Source organism: Choloepus didactylus, chromosome 1, assembly GCF_015220235.1.
Source record: "Choloepus didactylus isolate mChoDid1 chromosome 1, mChoDid1.pri, whole genome shotgun sequence".
Classification (NCBI taxonomy): Eukaryota; Metazoa; Chordata; class Mammalia; order Pilosa; family Megalonychidae; genus Choloepus; species Choloepus didactylus.
In genome coordinates, this window is record NC_051307.1 from 85,912,290 (window position 1) to 85,934,432 (window position 22,143).

The 22,143-nt window shown below is 36.7% G+C and overlaps 1 protein-coding gene across 4 annotated transcripts in view; it reads left to right on the forward strand.

Moving 5' to 3' along the window:
* CFAP91 (cilia and flagella associated protein 91) overlaps positions 1 to 22,143 on the forward strand; it is a 110,260-nt gene that overhangs the window by 76,298 nt on the left and 11,819 nt on the right. For 3 of the 4 annotated variants that reach the window (XM_037836175.1, XM_037836188.1, XM_037836195.1), the window contains 2 exons: positions 113 to 274; positions 21,712 to 21,851. In XM_037836175.1, coding sequence (XP_037692103.1) covers positions 113 to 273 — 161 coding nt within the window. In that variant the 3' untranslated portion in view covers position 274; positions 21,712 to 21,851. Of the gene's footprint in view, positions 1 to 112; positions 275 to 21,711; positions 21,852 to 22,143 lie in introns of those variants that run through there. The other variant, XM_037836183.1, reaches the window with a different exon arrangement.

Below are 22,143 nucleotides of genomic sequence, written 5' to 3' on the forward strand. Positions count from 1 at the left end.
AGAGAATATGTGGTTTGCAAAATAATCATTATTATCACTATACTACCTAAAGCTTTGGGAATGGTTTCATTGAGACCTTCATAGTAAAAATACTTCTGTCACTTTGGCACAGTGAGGAATGCACAGCGGAAGCATATTCTTGCAGCCCATCAGATCATCCACGGACACACTGAAGCTATGGTCACAAATAATTTTGCCGAGCAACAGCAAGATGATGTCTCAGACAATGACAAGTTACATGAAGAAGTAAGACAAAATGAAGAAAACCACTAAGGTGAGTTTGATTTTTCATCTGGAAGTAGAGAAACAGCATCATTCAACTTTTTGCTATACTCTAACAATGACAAAGTGAAAATTTATCTTTTGCTAAGGAAAATGAAGCATTCCTACATAAATTGGTGCATTTCATATAGGTTCTAGAATATACTATTGAAGTTATTAGAGAATAGAGTTGATTACAGCAATTGAATTCCTGTGATCCAGAAAAAAGGACTCTAGTGATTTTTTATGGGATTGTACTCCATCACCAATAAGGTTACAGGATGTATCAGAGTTATAAAAAGCTTGTTCATATGGAGGCAGACAAGGTATGTCCTAGTGTATTGTGTGAGCACAGAACGAGGCACAGAGCCTGCCCAGTTCCAGCCCAGACACCTTCTGTAATGCCCACCAGGGGTTGGTCTTAGGCTTAACTAAACATTCATACTCACAAGACATAGGCCACATTTGGACTCAGTCTACTCAGAAAGATACAAGACAGGAACCACAGCTTGCCAGTAGGGCAGCCTCAAGCATTTCTCTTCTTGCGAGAGCTCTTGTCACAGTCCACACAGAAGAACACCTACCTATTTTGTTTAGCCTCCAGGTTACAAAGCTCAGGTGCAAGGAAAAGAGATTCACATTGGTTGGATGCAGGAGCCACCCTGCTCAGAAGCCTCGTGCCCCAGGAACTAGTATGTCTTGTAATAGATCCAAAGGCATAGCTTCCAGGGTACCCACAGTGGACTTGCTCAGTTACAAACTGAGCAAACTCAGGGAGTCTCAGAGCTATGACTTCCTATTAGGTATTAATAGTTCATTTATAATTCTGCCAAATCCAGATGCAATTTGAGGGGCATTTTTACCTTAAATAATGTTGCTTAGTAAGATAGTTGGTGTATAATGCCTTATCAGGTTGCTAGGAGAACAGAGCTAGAAAGTCCATTGAAAGTAAAAATTTCATGAAGAAGGGGAAAGAGAGTCAACTCTTTTCTTATACCCTCTCCCTCAACCCTTCCGTGGGAGAGGCACATCTTCCACCATGTTGGCCTGAGGATGTGCTAAGTATCAGGGTTAGGGAAAGGCACCAAAGCTTATGGAGAAATTTTACCCTGCCACTCAAAAGGTGTGGGTATTGGCCAGCTCTACCACTAATGCAATGTATACTCGTATACAAATAATTTCATTTCACTTGAGCTTTGTTTGTGCATGTGTACCTGAGAGACCTTTTGTAGGGGAATATATCTGTGTTTGAGACTTTAATTCCCAGTCAGAGGGATCATGAAAGGAAAGTTCAGGTGATGGGTAAGGTAAGAAAGAGAGCAGAGAGGAAACTGATGTAGCCTGTAAATTACAGCAGAAAAGCTTTTGTCTTTAATTAATAATGAAACAGCCTCTGAAATCAGTAAAGATATAAACTATGGTCAGTACATGTATTTACATGTAAACATACTATCTAAATAATATAAATTCAGGGACCAAAGCATTTTGTGTACCTTATTGTGATAAAAATCACCCTTAGTGTTGGGGTAGTCATTTTACTTATGTACAAATTTAATGAGATTTACACAGCTTGAATTGAATACATCTATGTTTACATAGTTTGAATTGAATACATCTATGTTGATTTCTGAGTATAATTCCTGTTCCATAACATCTATAGCGAATTGTGAAGTCAGAGGAGTGACAAAATGATCTTCTTTTTTACACTTAGTAATAAGTTCAATACTTTTCATTAAAACCTATGTAAAACATATATGGCCATTATAAAATCTAGGTGCCAAAATAAAAAAATACTCTAGTTGCCAGGTTAACTACAAACACTCAGCAAAGATCAACCAATAAAATAATAAAGTATTTTTGTTAATGCATTATTAAATGGTTAGAACACGATGCTTGGTTGTCTCCAAAGTATAAATTCCTCCCTCTTCCTTCTATAGAGGGAAGGAGAGAAGAAAATATGTGAGATTATTTAATAATGCTTAGGAATGGTGGCAGTGGACATGGACCATTGATTTAAAAAATAGTTTTAAATCAACATGAAGGCAATAGAGAGCACTAATAAAATAGTGAGGGTTTCTGGGCCAAAATCTAAGAAAAGACAGAAATTAAGAGAGTTGAGTCTGGCACTTGGGCCATTTTTTTACCTGGGAGAATGTGGTAGTTCTAGAAAATGTGGCTGAGAGGCAGAGCAATGCTTTTAAAAACTTTGCAAGACTGGAGAACAAAGTTGAGGCCCTGGTAAACAGTCATTTGCTTTGGGACTCCAAAAGGCTATACTCCCATATATTAAAGGTTAACTTGAAGTAAACTATCCCTGACATAGACTACGGATTAGATTATAATTTTCCAGATGATCCAGAAAAATCTCAATCCTTAAAAATGAATTTAGGAGATCCTTGATTCCTTTTCCCCCCAGAAGCTGTCAGAAACAAAACTTGAATTCTCTTTGAGGAAAGTTAACAACATTTAGAACTGAAATTATTTTTATGAACAATTTTTCATATAAACACAATTAAAGATATCCAGGCACATAAGTAAACATGATAACTTGAATAAGCAGCAGCAGAAACAACAGATGATAGAAACACTTATTAAAACACATACTTTAAAATAACTACGCTTACTGTGTTCGATGAGATGAAACTCAATATTGAAATTTTCAAGAGAACTAGGAACAAAAAAAAGATATGTCAGATTTGAAGAAAAATATAATAGGAAGGTGGGAAGATGGCAGAGTAGGACACTCCAGGATCAGTCCCTCCACAGAGCAACTATTAAACAGGCAGGAATTGTCTAAATCAACTATTTTGAAACTCTGTAGTCTAGTAGAACACTGTACAGCATCCATGTAAGAGCAGGAGGAAGAGGATGATAATTATTATAAATACCAATAAATTGCTCTCTCCACATGGCAGTTACTGGTACCTGTGCTTCACTCTCATTGGGGCCTGGCCAGTGGCGTAGATTGCTGGTGCCAGAAAGGGACATAAAAATCTGTTTCCCCAAGATCTAGGGTGGGCGTGGAGTGACTACTGATCATGGCTTCTGATTAGCGACTTCAGATCACTGGGGCCTGGCTCTGAAGGTGGTCATGGTTCCAACCCATCCTGAACAAGAGCAGCAGAGGAAACCTAAAGATGGTATGCTTCCTCAGAGCCACAGAGAGCAATTGAAGGACTGCATTTTCTGGGCAGTTCAAGAAAGCACAGCTTTGGGGACCCATGGAAGAAGCACCTGATACCCTTCCTGGCCCCTTCCTCATCCCTTCTCCAGGGCAGTTTGGAAGTGGCCAGTGCTCCCTTTGTGGTACTTGGCCTTGTCCTTGTTCTGTCTGTGAAAGACTGACTTGGGAAACTCCTCTCCAGCATGCCCTCCCCCTTAGAATTTGTCCTCCAAGTAAAAGCAGCTTAAAACAATGAAAGTAGATGGCCGGGGCAAAAGCCTCCCTGCCTCAAGTCCAGCAGTGGAAAATCCAGGAGTGGGAGAAGGTCTGTATCCAGGGAAATAGAGGGGCACTCACACCCCTGTCAACAGGGGAACTCCTAAGCCACTGGCAGGCATAAGCATAAGACACAGGACCAGAAAAAGACAGAGGACCCTGCACTTTGCATTCACCTTGGCAGACCTTCTGGATAGGGGGGCTGACATTCAAGAAAATCTCTGTCATATCACCAGCTGGTGACAAGCTCAGAAAACAGATATTTAAGGGAATATGTACCAGAGCTAACATTTTAAGACATGAAAATGTAAAGTGCAACAAAAGAGTACAAGACAAAGAAACAGGAAATAATGGCCCAACCAAAGGAAGAGGATAAAAATCCAGAAAATACCAATGAAGAAGACCAAACTGTGGAAGTATTGGACAAAGACTTTTAAAAAATGATCTTCAATATGCTCAAAGAGCTGAAGGAAAATGCAGAGAAAGAACTAAAGGATATCAGGAAAACAATGAATGAGCAATATGAGGCTCTAAATAAAGAGATGGAAATTTTAGAAAGGAACCAAACAGAACAAGTGAATTGAAGACCACAATAACTGAAATGAAAAATTTCTAGGAGAGTTTCAACAACAGATTGGAGCTGGCAGAAGAAAGAATCAGCAAACTCAAAGACAAGACAATTGAATGAGTCAGGCTGAGGGGCAGAAATGAAAAAAGAATTGTGGAAAGCAAAAATAGCCTAAGAGAACTCTGGGACACCATCAAGCATACCAATAAACTCAGTATGAGAGCCCCAGAAGAAGAAAGAGAAAGGGGCAGAAGGAATAGTCAAAGAAATAATGACAAAAAAACTTCCCAGACTTACCAAAAGAGGTAAATATGCACATCCAGAAGCCCAGAGAACACCAAACAGGATAAACTTGAAGAAAAATACACCACATATTGATCAAACTGTCAAATGCAAAGGACAAGGGGAGAGTTGTGAAAGCTGCAAGAGAAAAGCAACATGTTATGTACAAGGGATCCCCAATTAGATAAAGTTCCAGTTTCTCATGGGAAACAGTGAAGACAAGAAGACAGTGACTTGAAATACTTGAAGTGCTGAAAGAAAATAATTGCCAACCAAGAATCTTATGTTTGCTGAGACTTTCTTTCAAAATTGTGAGAGAGATTAAGACATTCCTAGGTAAACAAGGGAGTTCATCACACTAGACCTGCCATACAAGCAACGTTAAAGGAAGTTCTTCAGACTGAGAGGAAAGGATGCTAGAGAGTGGTTCTAAGTGGCATAAAGAGATAAAGATCTCTGGTAAAGGTAACCATTTGGTAATGATAAATGCCAATGCTATTATATTTTGTATTTTTTGGTATGTAGCTCCACTTTTTACTTCTTACAGGGGTTAAAATGTAAATGCATAGAGAATAGTGATAAATCTATGGTTATGGACATACAATATATAAAGGTATAGTTTGTAATAAATATGAAAAAAGTAGGGGGTTGGAGGAGTATAGGAACAGTGTATGTGTATGCTGTTGAAGTCAAGTTAGTATCAAATAACATATGATTTTTATAGATTTAGAATGTGAACTTTTAGCTCTATGGAAATCACAAGGAAAATATATGAAAAATATATGCAGATGAAATAAGAAGAGAATCAATGTAATACAATACAAAAAAACAAATAAACATGAAAGTAGGCATTAATGGAAGAATTGAGGAATAAAAAAGGTATAAGACTTACAAAGACAATATAGAAAAATGGCAGAAGAAAACCCTGCATTATCATTAGTTACTTTAAATGTAAATGGATTAAACTCTTCAATTAAAAGGCAGTGATTGGATGGCAGACTGGTGAGCTGTATGTTTTAGTTACTCCTCCAGGAAAGTAGGTAAAAAGCCAGGAACTGCGTGGACTGGACACCACAGAGCAATCTGTCTTTGGGCATACTTCATACAACACTCATGAAAACGTGGAACTGCTGAGATCAGCGAAATCTGTAAGTTTTTGCGGCCAGGGGACCCGCGCCCCTCCCTGCCAGGCTCAGTCCCGGGGGAGGAGGGGCTGTCAGCTCCAGGAAGGAGAAGGGAGAATTACAGTGGCTGCTCTTATCGGAAACTCATTCTACTGATTCAAACTCCAACCATAGATAGACTGAGACCAGACACCAGAGACTCTGAGAGCAGCCAGCCCAGCAGAGAGGAGACAGGCATAGAAAAAAAACAACACGAAAAACTCCAAAATAAAAGCAGAGGATTTTTGGAGTTCTGGTGAACACAGAAAGGGGAAGGGCGGAGATCAGGCCTTGAGGCGCATATGCAAATCCCGAAGCAAGGCTGATCTCTCTGCCATGTGCACCTTTCCTTAATGGCCCTGGTTGCTTTGTCTATTAGCATTTCAATAACCCATTAGATCTCTGAGGAGGGCCGTTTTTTTTTTTTTTTTTTAAATCCTTTTTGCTTTTTCTAAAACAATTACTCTAAGAAGCTCAATACAGAAAGCTTCAAAGAATTGCAATTTGGGCACGTCAAGTCAAGAGCAGAACTAAGAGAGCTCTGAGACAAAAGGCAATAATCCAGTGGCTGAGAAAATTCACTAAACAACACAACTTCCCAAGAAAAGGGGGGTGTCCGCTCACAGCCACCATCCTGGTGGACAGGAAACACTCCTGCCCATCGCCAGACCCATAGCCCAGAGCTGCCCCAGACAACCCAGTGTGACGGAAGTGCTTCAAATAACAGGCACACACCACAAAACTGGGCGTGGACATTAGCCTTCCCTGCAACCTCAGCTGAATGTCCCAGAGCTGGGAAGGTGGAGCAGTGTGAATTAACAGAGCCCCATTCAGCCATCATTTGAGCAGACTGGGAGCCTCCCAACACAGCCCAGCAGCCCAGAACTGCCCTGGGGGGACGGCACTCACCTGTGACATAGCACAGTCATCCCTCAACAGAGGACCCGGGGTGCACAGCCTGGAAGAGGGGCCCACTTGCAAGTCTCAGGAGCCATACGCCAATACCAAAGACTTGTGGGTCAGTGGCAGAGACAAACTGTGGCAGGACTGAACTGAAGGATTAGACTATTGCAGTAGCTTTAAAACTCTAGGATCATCAGGGAGATTTGATTGTTAGGGCCACCCCCCCTCCCCGACTGCCCAGAAACACGCCCCACATACAGGGCAGGCAACACCAACTACACACGAAAGCTTGGTACACCAATTGGGCCCCACAAGACTCACTCCCCCACTCACCAAAAAGGCTAAGCAGGGGAGATCTGGCTTGTGGAGAACAGGTGGCTCGTGGACGCCACCTGCTGGTTACTTAGAGAAAGTGTACTCCACGAAGCTGTAGATCTGATAAATTAGAGATAAGGACTTCAACTGGTCTACAAACCCTAAAAGAACCCTATCAAGTTCAGCAAATGCCACGAGGCCAAAAACAACAGAAAATTATAAAGCATATGAAAAAACCAGACGATATGGATAACCCAAGCCCAAGCACCCAAATCAAAAGACCAGAAGAGACACACCTAGAGCAGCTACTCAAAGAACTAAAGATGAACAATGAGACCATAGTACGGGATATGAAGGAAATCAAGAAGACCCTAGAAGAGCATAAGAAGACATTGCAAGACTAAATAAAAAAATGGATGATCTTATGGAAATTAAAGAAACTGTTGACCAAATTAAAAAGATTCTGGACACTCATAGTACAAGACTAGAGGAAGTTGAACAACGAATCAGTGACCTGGAAGATGACAGAATGGAAAATGAAAGCATAAAAGAAAGAATGGGGAAAAAAATTGAAAAACTCGAAATGGACCTCAGGGATATGATAGATAATATGAAACGTCCGAATATAAGACTCATTGGTGTCCCAGAAGGGGAAGAAAAGGGTAAAGGTCTAGGAAGAGTATTCAAAGAAATTGTTGGGGAAAACTTCCCAAATCTGCTAAACAAGATAAATACACAAATCATAAATGCTCAGCGAACTCCAAATAGAATAAATCCAAAAAAACCCACTCCGAGACATATACTGATCACACTGTCAAACATAGAAGAGAAGGAGCAAGTTCTGAAAGCAGCAAGAGAAAAGCAATTCACCACATACAAAGGAAACAGCATAAGACTAAGTAGTGACTACTCAGCAGCCACCATGGAGGCGAGAAGGCAGTGGCACGATATATTTAAAATTCTGAGTGAGAGGAATTTCCAGCCAAGAATACTTTATCCAGCAAAGCTCTCCTTCAAATTTGAGGGAGAGCTTAAATTTTTCACAGACAAAGAAATGCTGAGAGAATTTGCTAACAAGAGACCTGCCCTACTGGAGATACTAAAGGGAGCCCTACAGACAGAGAAACAAAGACAGGACAGAGAGACTTGGAGAAAGGTTCAGTACTAAAGAGATTCGGTATGGGTACAATAAAGGATATTAATAGAGAGAGGGAAAAATATGGCAAACATAATCCAAAGGATAAGATGGCCGATTCAAGAAATGCCTTCACGGTTTTAACGTTGAATGTAAATGGATTAAACTCCCCAATTAAAAGATATAGATTCGCAGAATGGATCAAAAAAAATGAACCATCAATATGTTGCATACAAGAGACTCATCTTAGACACAGGGACACAAAGAAACTGAAAGTGAAAGGATGGAAAAAAATATTTCATGCAAGCTACAGCCAAAAGAAAGCAGGTGTAGCAATATTAATCTCAGATAAAATAGACTTCAAATGCAGGGATGTTTTGAGAGACAAAGAAGGCCACTACATACTAATAAAAGGGGCAATTCAGCAAGAAGAAATAACAATCGTAAATGTCTATGCACCCAATCAAGGTGCCACAAAATACATGAGAGAAACATTGGCAAAACTAAAGGAAGCAATTGATGTTTCCACAATAATTGTGGGAGACTTCAACACATCACTCTCTCCTATAGATAGATCAACCAGACAGAAGACCAATAAGGAAATTGAAAACCTAAACAATCTGATAAATGAATTAGATTTAACAGACATCTACAGGACATTACATCCCAAATCACCAGGATACACATACTTTTCTAGTGCTCACGGAACTTTCTCCAGAATAGATCATATGCTGGGACATAAAACAAGCCTCAATAAATTTAAAAAGATTGAAATTATTCAAAGCACATTCTCTGACCACAATGGAATACAATTAGAAGTCAATAACCATCAGAGACTTAGAAAATTCACAAATACCTGGAGGTTAAACAACACACTCCGAAACAATCAGTGGGTTAAAGAAGAAATAGCAAGAGAAATTGCTAAATATATAGAGACGAATGAAAATGAGAACACAACATACCAAAACCTATGGGATGCAGCAAAAGCAGTGCTAAGGGGGAAATTTATAGCACTAAACGCATATATTAAAAAGGAAGAAAGAGCCAAAATCAAAGAACTAATGGATCAACTGAAGAAGCTAGAAAATGAACAGCAAACCAATCCTAAACCAAGTACAAGAAAAGAAATAACAAGGATTAAAGCAGAAATAAATGACATAGAGAACAAAAAAACAATAGAAAGGATAAATATCACCAAAAGTTGGTTCTTTGAGAAGATCAACAAGATCGACAAGCCCCTAGCTAGACTGACAAAATCAAAAAGAGAGAAGACCCATATAAACAAAATAATGAATGAAAAAGGTGACATAACTGCAGATCCTGAAGAAATTAAAAAAATTATAAGAGGATATTATGAACAACTGTATGGCAACAAACTGGATAATGTAGAAGAAATGGACAATTTCCTGGAAACATATGAACAACCTAGACTGACCAGAGAAGAAATAGAAGACCTCAACCAACCCATCACAAGCAAAGAGATCCAATCAGTCATCAAAAATCTTCCCACAAATAAATGCCCAGGGCCAGATGGCTTCACAGGGGAATTCTACCAAACTTTCCAGAAAGAACTGACACCAATCTTACTCAAACTCTTTCAAAACATTGAAAAAAATGGAACACTACCTAACTCATTTTATGAAGCTAACATCAATCTAATACCAAAACCAGGCAAAGATGCTACAAAAAAGGAAAACTACCGGCCAATCTCCCTAATGAATATAGATGCAAAAATCCTCAACAAAATACTTGCAAATCGAATCCAAAGACACATTAAAAAAATCATACACCATGACCAAGTGGGGTTCATTCCAGGCATGCAAGGATGGTTCAACATAAGAAAAACAATCAATGTATTACAACACATTAAAAACTCGAAAGGGAAAAATCAATTGATCATCTCAATAGATGCTGAAAAAGCATTTGACAAAATCCAACATCCCTTTTTGATAAAAACACTTCAAAAGGTAGGAATTGAAGGAAACTTCCTCAACATGATAAAGAGCATATATGAAAAACCCACAGCCAGCATAGTACTCAATGGTGAGAGACTGAAAGCCTTCCCTCTAAGATCAGGAACAAGACAAGGATGCCCGCTGTCACCACTGTTATTCAACATTGTGCTGGAAGTGCTAGCCAGGGCAATCCGGCAAGACAAAGAAATAAAAGGCATCCAAATTGGAAAAGAAGAAGTAAAACTGTCATTGTTTGCAGATGATATGATCTTATATCTAGAAAACCCTGAGAAATCAACGATACACCTACTAGAGCTAATAAACAAATTTAGCAAAGTAGCGGGATACAAGATTAATGCACATAAGTCAGTAATGTTTCTATATGCTAGAAATGAACAAACTGAAGAGACACTCAAGAAAAAGATACCATTTTCAATAGCAACTAAAAAAATCAAGTACCTAGGAATCAACTTAACCAAAGATGTAAAAGACCTATACAAAGAAAACTACATAACTCTACTAAAAGAAATAGAAGGGGACCTTAAAAGATGGAAAAATATTCCATGTTCATGGATAGGAAGGCTAAATGTCATTAAGATGTCAATTCTACCCAAACTCATCTACAGATTCAATGCAATCCCAATCAAAATTCCAACAACCTACTTTGCAGACTTGGAAAAGCTAGTTATCAAATTTATTTGGAAAGGGAAGATGCCTCGAATTGCTAAAGACACTCTAAAAAAGAAAAACGAAGTGGGAGGACTTACACTCCCTGACTTTGAAGCTTATTATAAAGCCACAGTTGCCAAAACAGCATGGTACTGGCACAAAGATAGACATATAGATCAGTGGAATCGAATTGAGAACTCAGAGATAGACCCTCAGATCTATGGCCGACTGATCTTTGATAAGGCCCCCAAAGTCACCGAACTGAGCCATAATGGTCTTTTCAACAAATGGGGCTGGGAGAGTTGGATATCCATATCCAAAAGAATGAAAGAAGACCCCTACCTCACCCCCTACACAAAAATTAACTCAAAATGGACCAAAGATCTCAATATAAAAGAAAGTACCATAAAACTCCTAGAAGATAATGTAGGAAAACATCTTCAAGACCTTGTATTAGGAGGCCACTTCCTAGACTTTACACCCAAAGCACAAGCAACAAAAGAGAAAATAGATAAATGGGAACTCCTCAAGCTTAGAAGTTTCTGCACCTCAAAGGAATTTCTCAAAAAGGTAAAGAGGCAGCCAACTCAATGGGAAAAAATTTTTGGAAACCATGTATCTGACAAAAGACTGATATCTTGCATATACAAAGAAATCCTACAACTCAATGACAATAGTACAGACAGCCCAATTATAAAATGGGCAAAAGATATGAAAAGACAGTTCTCTGAAGAGGAAATACAAATGGCCAAGAAACACATGAAAAAATGTTCAGCTTCACTAGCTATTAGAGAGATGCAAATTAAGACCACAATGAGATACCATCTAACACCGGTTAGAATGGCTGCCATTAAACAAACAGAAAACTACAAATGCTGGAGGGGATGTGGAGAAATTGGAACTCTTATTCATTGTTGGTGGGACTGTATAATGGTTCAGCCACTCTGGAAGTCAGTCTGGCAGTTCCTTAGAAAACTAGATATAGAGTTACCATTCGATCCAGCGATTGCACTTCTCGGTATATACCCGGAAGATCGGAAAGCAGTGACACGAACAGATATCTGCACGCCAATGTTCATAGCAGCATTATTCACAATTGCCAAGAGATGGAAACAACCCAAATGTCCTTCAACAGATGAGTGGATAAATAAAATGTGGTATATACACACGATGGAATACTACGCGGCAGTAAGAAGGAACGATCTGGTGAAACATATGACAACATGGATGAACCTTGAAGACATAATGCTGAGCGAAATAAGCCAGGCACAAAAAGAGAAATATTATATGCTACCACTAATGTGAACTTTGAAAAATGTAAAACAAATGGTTTATAATGTAGAATGTAGGGGAACTAGCAGTAGAGAGCAATTAAGGAAGGGGGAACAATAATCCAAGGAGAACAGATAAGCTATTTAACGTTCTGGGGATGCCCAGAAATGACTATGGTCTGTTAATTTCTGATGGATGTAGTAGGAACAAGTTCACTGAAATGTTGCTATATTATGTAACTTTCTTGGGGTAAAGTAGGAACATGTTGGAAGTTAAGCAGTTATCTTAGGTTAGTTGTCTTTTTCTTACTCCCTTGCTATGGTCTCTTTGAAATGTTCTTTTATTGTATGTTTGTTTTCATTTTAACTTTTTTTTTCATACAGTTGATTTGAAAAAAGAAGGGAAAGTTAAAAAAAAAAAAAAGAAAAAAAAGAAAAAAGACAAACAAGGAAAAAAAAAAAAAAGATGTAGTGCCCCCTTGAGGAGCCTGTGGAGAATGCAGGGGTATTCGCCTACCCCACCTCCATGGTTGCTAACATGACCACAGACATAGGGGACTGGTGGTTTGATGGGTTGAGCCCTCTACCATAAGTTTTACCCTTGGGAAGACGGTTGCTGCAAAGGAGAGGCTAGGCCTCCCTGTATTTGTGCCTAAGAGTCTCCTCCTGAATGCCTCTTTGTTGCTCAGATGTGGCCCTCTCTCTCTGGCTAAGCCAACTTGAAAGGTGAAATCACTGCCCTCCCCCCTACGTGGGATCAGATACCCAGGGAAGTGAATCTCCCTGGCAACGTGGAATATGACTCCCGGGGAGGAATGTAGACCCGGCATCGTGGGATGGAGAACATCTTCTTGACCAAAAGGGGGATGTGAAAGGAAATGAAATAAGCTTCAGTGGCAGAGAGATTCCAAAAGGAGCTGAGAGATCACTCTGGTGGGCACTCTTACGCACACTTTAGACAACCTTTTTTAGGTTCTAAAGAATTGGGGTAGCTGGTGGTGGATACCTGAAACTATTAAACTACAACCCAGAACCCATGAATCTCGAAGACAGTTGTATAAAAATGTAGCTTATGAGGGGTGACAGTGGGATTGGGAATGCCATAAGGACCAAACTCCACTTTGTCTAGTTTATGGATGGATGTGTAGAAAAGTAGGGGAAGCAAACAAACAGACAAAGGTACCTAGTGTTCTTTTTTACTTCAATTGCTCTTTTTCACTCTAATTATTATTCTTGTTATTTTTGTGTGTGTGCTAATGAAGGTGTCAGGGATTGATTTAGGTGATGAATGTACAACTGTGTAATGGTACTGTAAACAATCGAAAGTTCAATTTGTTTTGTATGACTGCGTGGTATGTGAATATATCTCAATAAAATGATGATAAAAAAAAAAAAGGCAGTGATTGGCAGAATAGATGAAAAGAATAATCCAATTATATGCATACCATACAAGTAGTAACCAAAACAGAGCTAAGGTAGCTATAGTAATATCAAATATAGACTTTAAGTCATAAAACAGTTTTGAGGTATAAATACAGTCCTTATATATTGAAAAAAAGGTCAATTCAACAAGGAGACATAACAATCATAAATATATGAACACCTAACAGCAGAGTCTTAAAATATATGAAGTAAATATTGACAGATTTGAAAGGAGAAATTGACAGGAAATTAATAGCAGGAGACTTTAATATGCCACTTTCAATGATGAATTGAACATCTAGACTGAAGATCAATAAAGAAATCCAGACTTGAATGATACTTTAAACCAACTAGACCTAACAGACATATATAGAACACTTCACACAACAGCAAGAGAAAACATATTCTCCTTGAGTGCAAATGGATCATTCACCATGTTAGATCATATCTTAGGTCACAAAACAAGTCTCAACAACTTCAAAAAATTGAAATCATACAATGCATCTCCTCTAAACACAATGGAATGAAGACACAAATCAATAACAAAGGGAGAAATGGAAAATTCACAAATAATGTGGAAATTAAACAATGTACTCAACCAACCAATGTGTTAAAAAGGAAACTAGGAAATATCTTGAAGCAAATGAAAATGAAAATGCAGTATACCAAAAACATGGCATGCAGAAAAGGCAGTGCTGAGAGGGAAATTTATAGCTCTAAATCCTTACACTTAAAAAGAAGAAAATTTCAAATCAGAGACTTAACCTCAAAGCTGGAAGAACAAGAAAAAGAAGAGCAAACTAAACCCAAAGTGAGCAGAAGGGAGGAAATAACAAACATTATAGCAGAGATAAATGCAATAGAGAATTAAAAAAAAAAAATAGAACCAACAAAACCAAAAGTTGGTTCTTTGAAAAGATCAGTAAAACTGACAAACCTTTAGCTAGACTAACAAAGTAAAAAAGAGAGGGCACAAATGACTAAAATCAGAAATGAAAAGAGGGACATTACTACAGACCCCACTGAAATAAAAAGGACTGTAAAAGATACTTTGAAAACTTTATCCCAACAAGTTAAATAACCTGGATGAAATGGACAAACTCCTAGAAACACACCAACTACCTACACTTACTCAAGAAGAAATAGAACATCTCAACAAACCAATAACTGGTAAAGAGATTGACTTAGCAATCAAAAACCTCCCAAGAAATGCTCAGGAATGACTATGGTTTGTTAATTTTTTGGAGGTATGGTAGGAACAAGTTGGCAGAAATGTAGTTATTTTTTCTTATTCCTTTGTTTGGTTATTGTTTGTTTATTTTCTTGCGGTAGGGTAGAAACATGTTGGAAGCAATGTAGTTATTTTAGGTTACTTTATTCCTGCATTTTGGTTTTGTTTGAAATATTGTTTTTTAATTGTTTTTTAAATTTTTTTGATAAAGTTAAAAAAAATAAAAAAATAAAGTCCACCATGGAAAAAAAAAAAACAAAAACAAAGCAAACATACCTCCCAAGAAAGAAGAGCACCAATACAGCTCAAATTCTTCCAAAAACTGAGAAGGAGATAATATTCTCTAACTCATTCTACAAGGCCAACATCACCTTCATACCAAAGCAAAATAAAGATACCACAGAAAAGGAAACTACAGACCAGTGTTTCTTATGAATATGGATGGAAAAATCCTCAACAAAATACTAGCAAACCTAATCTAAACAACATATTAAATATAATTACACAACATGATCAAGTGACATTTATTCCAGGTATGCAATGATGGCTCAACGTAAGAAAATAAGCTATTGCAATAAAAAAAAAAAAATAGTTTCAATGTAATTATTTTAGGTTATTTGGTTTTTCTTATGCCTTTGTTTGATTATGGTTTGTTAATTTTCTTGGGGTGTGGTAGGAACATGTTGGAAGCAAAGTAGTTATTTTAGGTTATTTGTTTTTCTTAATCCTTTGTTTTGTTTGAAATGATGTGTGGTTTTTCTTTTTGTTTTAATTTTTTGATAAAGCTAAAAAAATTTCTTTAAATCAATTAATGTAATACACCACATTAACAGAAAGAAGGAAAAAAAACCCACCTGATCATCTCAATTGATGCAAAAAAAACCATTCGACAAAATTCAGCACCACCTCTTGATAAAAACAATTAAAACTAGGAACAAAAGGAAACTTCCTCAATCTGATAACGGGCATATATGAAAAACCCACAGCTAACATTCTACTTATGGTGAAGGACTGAAACCTTTCCCCTCTAATATCAGGAACAAGATAAGGATGCCCACTGTCACCACTGTTATTCAACATTGTACTGGAAGTTCTTGCCAGAGTATTTAGGCAAGAAAAAGAAATAACAGGGATCCACACTGGTAAGGAAGATATAAAACTTTCTCTATTTGCAGATGACATGATTCTAAATACAGAAAATACTGTAAAATCCCAAACAAAGCTCCTCAAGCTAATAATTCAGCAATGTAGGGTATAACATCACCTTCCAAAAATCTGTGGTGTTTTTATACACTAGCAATGAACAATCTGAAAAAAAAAATTTTAATTACCACAATATCAACTAAAAGAATCAAATATCTAGGAATAAATCTAACCAAGGATGTAAAGGACTTGTCCATTTGAAACTATATTGCTGAAAGAAGTCAAAGAATACTTAATTAAATGGAAGGACATTCCATGTTCGTGGATTGGTTAACTAAGTATTGTTGTCAGTTCTACCCAAAGCAGTTAACAGATTCAACACAAACCCAATCAAAATTCCAACAACTTGATTTTGCAGAAATGGAAAAGCCAATCATCAAATCTATATGGAAGGGTAAGGGGCCCTGAATAGCCAGAAACATCTTGACAAGAAAAACAAAGTTGAAGGACTCACCCTTCCTGATCTTAAAACTTTTTACAAAGCTACAGTAACCTAACTGCATAGTACTGGCATAAGGACAGACATATAGACCAATGGAATTGAATTGAGAGCTCAGAAGTCAACCCTCACATTTAAACCAACTCATATTTGATAAGGGGTAAAGACCACCCAATTGGGAATGAATCATCTCTCCAACAAATGGTGCTAGGGAAACAGGATCTCCATTTGCAAAAAACAGAATGTGGACCCCTACCTCACACCATATACAAAACTCAACTCAAAATGGATCAAAGACATAAATATAATAGCTAGAACTATAAAACTCCTAGAAGAAAACATAGAGAAGCATCTCCAGGACCTGTGTTAGGCAATAGATTCTTAGACTTTGCACCAAAGCACAAACCACGCAAGAAGAAATAGATAAATGGGACCTCATCAAAATTAAAAACATTTGTGCATCAAAGACTTTATCATGAAAGTGAAAAGACAACCTACTCAACCAGAGAAAATATTTGGAAGCCACATAATCCCAAAAGGGTTTAATATCCAGAATGTATAAAAAATTCTTCAACTCAACAACAAAAACACACACGCAAAAAGCCCATTTTTAAAATGGACAAGAGACTTGAGTAGACATTCCTGTAAAGAAGATACACAAATGGCTAAAAAGCACATGAAAAGAAGCTTAACATCATTCGATATTAGGGAAATGCAGATCAAAACTACAATGAGATGCCACTTAACACTCACTAGAATGGCTACTATCAAAACAAAAAAAAATTACAAATGTTGAAGAGGATGTGGAGAAATAAGAATACTCTTTTATTGTTGGTGGGAACGTAAAATGGCGCAGCCACTGTGGAAGACAGTTTGGCAGTTCCTCAGAAAGTTAAATACAGAATTATCATATGACCTCACAATCCCACTTCTAGGCATATACCCAAAAGAACTGAAAGTGGGGACTCCAACAGATATTTGTACACTGATGTTCATAATGACATTTTCACAATTGCCCAAAAATGGAAGCAATCCAAACATCTATCAACAGATGAATGGGTAAACAAAATATGGCATATACACACAATATTATTCAGCCATAAAAAGAATGAAGTTCTAATATATGTGACAATATGAATGAACCTTAAAGACATCATTTTGAGTGAAATAAGCCAAACACAAAAGGATAAATATTCTATGATCTCACTGATATGAAATAATTAGAATTGGCAAACTTCTATTTGGGGTGATTGAAACTTTTGGTAATAGATGATGGTGATGGTAGCACAACAGTGTGAACATAATTAACAGCACTGAATTCTATATTTGAGTGTAGTTAAAAGGGGGAAATTTTAGTTTGTATATGTGGTAATAGATTAAAATGTTTTTTAAAATCCATGGAACTATACAACACAAACTGTGAACTCTAGTTTAAACTATGGAATATAGTTAACAGTACAATTATAAAAATGGGTGGTATATGGGAATCCTGTATTTTATGCGTGTTCTGTAACCCTCAACTTCTGTAATAAAAAAGAAAAAAAAAATACAGTAGCCAAAATGGGAAACTCAGTGAGTAAATTTAAGAGCAAAGGAGAAATAAATGAAGAGAAAACTAGTAAATTGGAAGATAAGCCAAAAGAAAATATCCAGAAAGAGGCACAAAGAGACAAAGGGATGGAAATTATAGAAGAGAGGACGATTAGAGATGAAGATTCCTTAATAATGCTTATAATAGGGGGAAAGGGTAGAAGACATGGACCACTGATTCAAGAAATTTGACTGCTAAAGGCAGGAAAAATATGTTTGGATGCTGTATGCAATAAGAATTTTCTAAAAGCAATGAAAAGCTTATTGTTCAAGGAACCTTCATAACCCCAAGCAGAATAAATAAAAAGAAACCTATACCTAGATACATATTAGTACAACATCTGAAAACCAAGGAAAAGTAAACAATCTTAAAAGCATTAGGAGAGAAAATATTAATTATCTTCAGAAGAGCAACAATTAAGCCTATAGTTGACTTCTCATCAGAAACAATAAAGATCATCTTTCAAGAATGATGGTAAAATAAAGACATTTTTTAATAAATGAAAACTGAGAAAAGTTGTCAACTAGGAGATCTGCACAACAAAAACTAAAGAGTATTCTTCAAGCAGAAGGAAAATTGTCCCAACAGTTGGAAGGTTGAAGATAAATGAAGGATAAATACATGGGTTGTTTATCAATAATTACTGACTGCATAAAACAACAACAATAATAAATGGTAATAGTAATCTAAACAGCACTGAACTATCCACAGGAAACTGATGTAGCTATATTCATATCAGACAAGGAAGATATTAAGGCAGAAAACACTACTAGAGAGAAAGAGGGACACTTCACAAAGATATAAATTTAATTCAGCAGGAAGACATATTAAGTCACAATTTGAATATATCTAATAACTTGGCCTCTACCTGTATGAAGCAAAATTTAACAGAACTGCAAGGAAAGAAAGACCAATCCACAATAATGTTGGGAAATTTTAACAACTTTTATCAGGAACTGATGGTGCAAACAGCAAAATAATGGAACATTTGAGATCCACAATTAAGGATATTACACCCAACAATTACAGAATGCCTACTGATTTCAAGCACATGCAGAATGTTTACTAAAACTGACAATACACTGTGTCATAAAGTAAGCCTCAACCATTTCAAACAGCTGAAATCATACAGTGTGTTCTCTGATAAAAATGCAGTGAGGCTATTAAATAATAAAATAATTCCAATATGTTTGGAAGTTAAGAAATACAGTTATAAATAACTGTTGATCAAACAGGGTATCAGAATAGAAAATATAAACTATTTTAAACTGAAAAATGACAAAAATGCTATATATCAGATTTGTGGAATGCTGCTAAATGGTTCTTAAATGGAAATCTATAGTCTTAAAGGCACTTATTAGAGAAGCTGAAAATAGAGATTAAGCATCCTTCTCAAGAAACTAGAAGGAAAACAGAAAAATAGATCCGAAACAGTAAAAAGAAGGAAATAAAAATAACATAAATTAATGAAGCAGAAAATAGACATGTGACTTCTGATTCTAGGTAGGATGTAGAGGTACCTGGCTATAAGCCATCCTCTCACTGCAATGATTATTGAAAATAATAGATAAATTGTAAATGTCATGTTTTTAAAGACATTGGAGAGCTGTGGGAGCAAAGGGGATTAAATGAACTAAAATTTTAGAGAGGAAAGAATCCTTCCTGAGTGAGCTGAGATTACTGGTCATTTGCTTTCCATGGGGCATTGGCCAAGTCTGGGCACAAGCTAAGAATCAGGCTTACAAAAAGCAGAAGGCTTTACAAGAAACAGAAACTAGAAACTTTTAAAGTCTGTTTGAGCTAGCATGATGGATTAGAATACAGAGGAGCCCAAACATAAGGCCAGTTTTCTCCACAGAATATAATAAGCCTTAGGTTTTTGGTAGATGCCATTTTTCTGGTTGAGAAATGTTTGAATCTATCATGTATTATTGCACCAGTAGTGTCATTGATAAACGTAATTTACAGTGTGGATTTAATCATTGTCAGATCCTTCCTTGAATTTTTTGTTAGCAATGGAAGCTAAATATCCTGAAACCCTATCACACTGAAGTTCAATGGTTTAGTAGTAGTGAAGTTTTAGGGTGATTTTTTTTTTTTTTTTTTAGTTCAGGATCAAAATTGAAATTTTTCTGAATGAGAAAACTACCTTCAACCTCTATTATTTAATACTGAATGACTGGAAATCAGCTCTTGCTACAGATTTTATAATGTTTCTTGATGAATCCAACCTAAATTACAAGGCAAAACAGAGCTTATATGCAGAATTTATACTGTAGTAGAGTCATTTCAATGACAACTAACATTTGAATCACAAGTAATGTTAAACTGCTTTACACTTCCTATGCTGTAAAAATTTAAAACAAAAAGTGAGATCTCCATTCCTCACAAATTTGCAGCAAAAATATTTCCTGAGCTTACACCACACTTCCAGTAGTGTTTTTTGAATGTTGCTGCAAGTGCAAGGGAAATTTCCATACTTAAAACCCCATTTAACTGTAATGGAGGAATGTCCACCTAAGCTTCAATTTGAAGTAATTAATCTGAATTGCGATGACATTCTAAAGGGAAAATATCAAGAAAAGAACCTGGTGGAATTCCATAACAGCCTTCTAAGCAGTAAACATGCACAATTAGAAGCATATGCTCATGGATTAGTATCAGTTTTGAGAGTACCCATCTGTGAAAAGACATTTTTAAAGATGAGATAGGCAAAAGAATCTCCCTACAGATCACCATTAATGGATGAACATTTGTAATTGACTTTGATTATTTGAACCCCAATTAAGCAAATGTTATCCCTATAAAAAGAATTCCATTCTTCTAATTAGTAGACCTGTATTACAAAACATTGTGGTCAATTATTATTATATTTTGAATTTCATTAATAAAAAATTTGTGAAATTTTTTCCCCTCGTTATGTAAGTACCTACGTAATATTCTTGATTTTGTCTCTTGGCCCATAAAGTCTAAAATATTTACTATATGGCCCTTTCCCTGCTCTACAGCAATTAATGAATGAAGTAGAACTAAATGCAACATAGATGAATCTCACAAATCGAGTGATTGAAAGTTGTCAAGTCCAAAACATTCTGTAGTATAATCTATTTATATAAAATTCAAAACCATGTAGCACTAAACTATGGTGTTTAGGGATGCATATTGAGGAGGTAAAAGTATAATGAAAAGCAAGGAAGTGATTATCATAAAAATAAGAATAGCTATTACTTTTAGTGGGGCTGGAGAGGGTTGTGATTGTGAAGGGGTAAGTGAGCACCTATGGGGTAACGTTCTGTTTTTTGACTTGATTGGTATTACACAGATAAATGCTTTGTATTATTCATTAAGCTGCACATTTGTTTTATGTGTTTTCCTATACGGTCATATTTCACAATTAAAAGTTAGAAGTGTGTAGGTATATATCCAAACACATGTATACATGCATTATGGCTACAATATATACAGAATATTTCTGGAAAGGTAAACAGAAATTGGTAAGTAGTTGTTGCTAGGCGTGGAAACCCAGGGACTGGAGGTCAGGCCTGGGGGAAAGAGACTTACTTTCCTCGTGTTTACATCCTTTGGTAGTTTGACTTTTTTACAATGTATATAAAGTTTTCAATTATGAGCCAGTTAATGTAAAGTTTTTAAAAAGTGCCAAAGTTTGTACACTGAGACCCTGTGAACTAAAGAACTTTTCAATCATAGGCTCATAAGGGGCAAAGCTGGGATGTGTCTGGGGCTATCTAACTTTAAAACCAGGGATCTGGGTCATTGTATCACAGTACTTTGGGGTTTATTGATCTAGTAATGAATGTTTCTAAAAGAAGACATAATCATTAATATTTGTGTTGTTTTTTTCAGATTATGATTTTTTTTTTAGAGAAGCTGTACAAATCATCGTAAAGAATTCCAGTAGTCTGTGCTTCTCCCAACGTGTGATTCATGAGGAAAGTGATATATTTTCCTTACATTCCCAATAATTTGAAAGGATTTTCAGTAATAAAAATCAAATAATAACCAAATCTTTGGTGTTTTCTAGACTCTGTACTTCAAGAGAAAGTTTTCTTATATAGTATTTCAACATTTTGTTAACCATGAGGATATGAAGATATGCTGGCTTGTTGAATCAAACAGAAAGAAATGTCACGGAACATTTCTTAAGTACTTTTGCATTGTTTTTCATAGTGCATTGGCTTTATCTACTGTGGTTGAAAATATACATATCTCATGTCCCAGCATCTCATCTCCTAGATATATACCCAATAGAGGCATGAGGCTGTGCACCAACAGGCA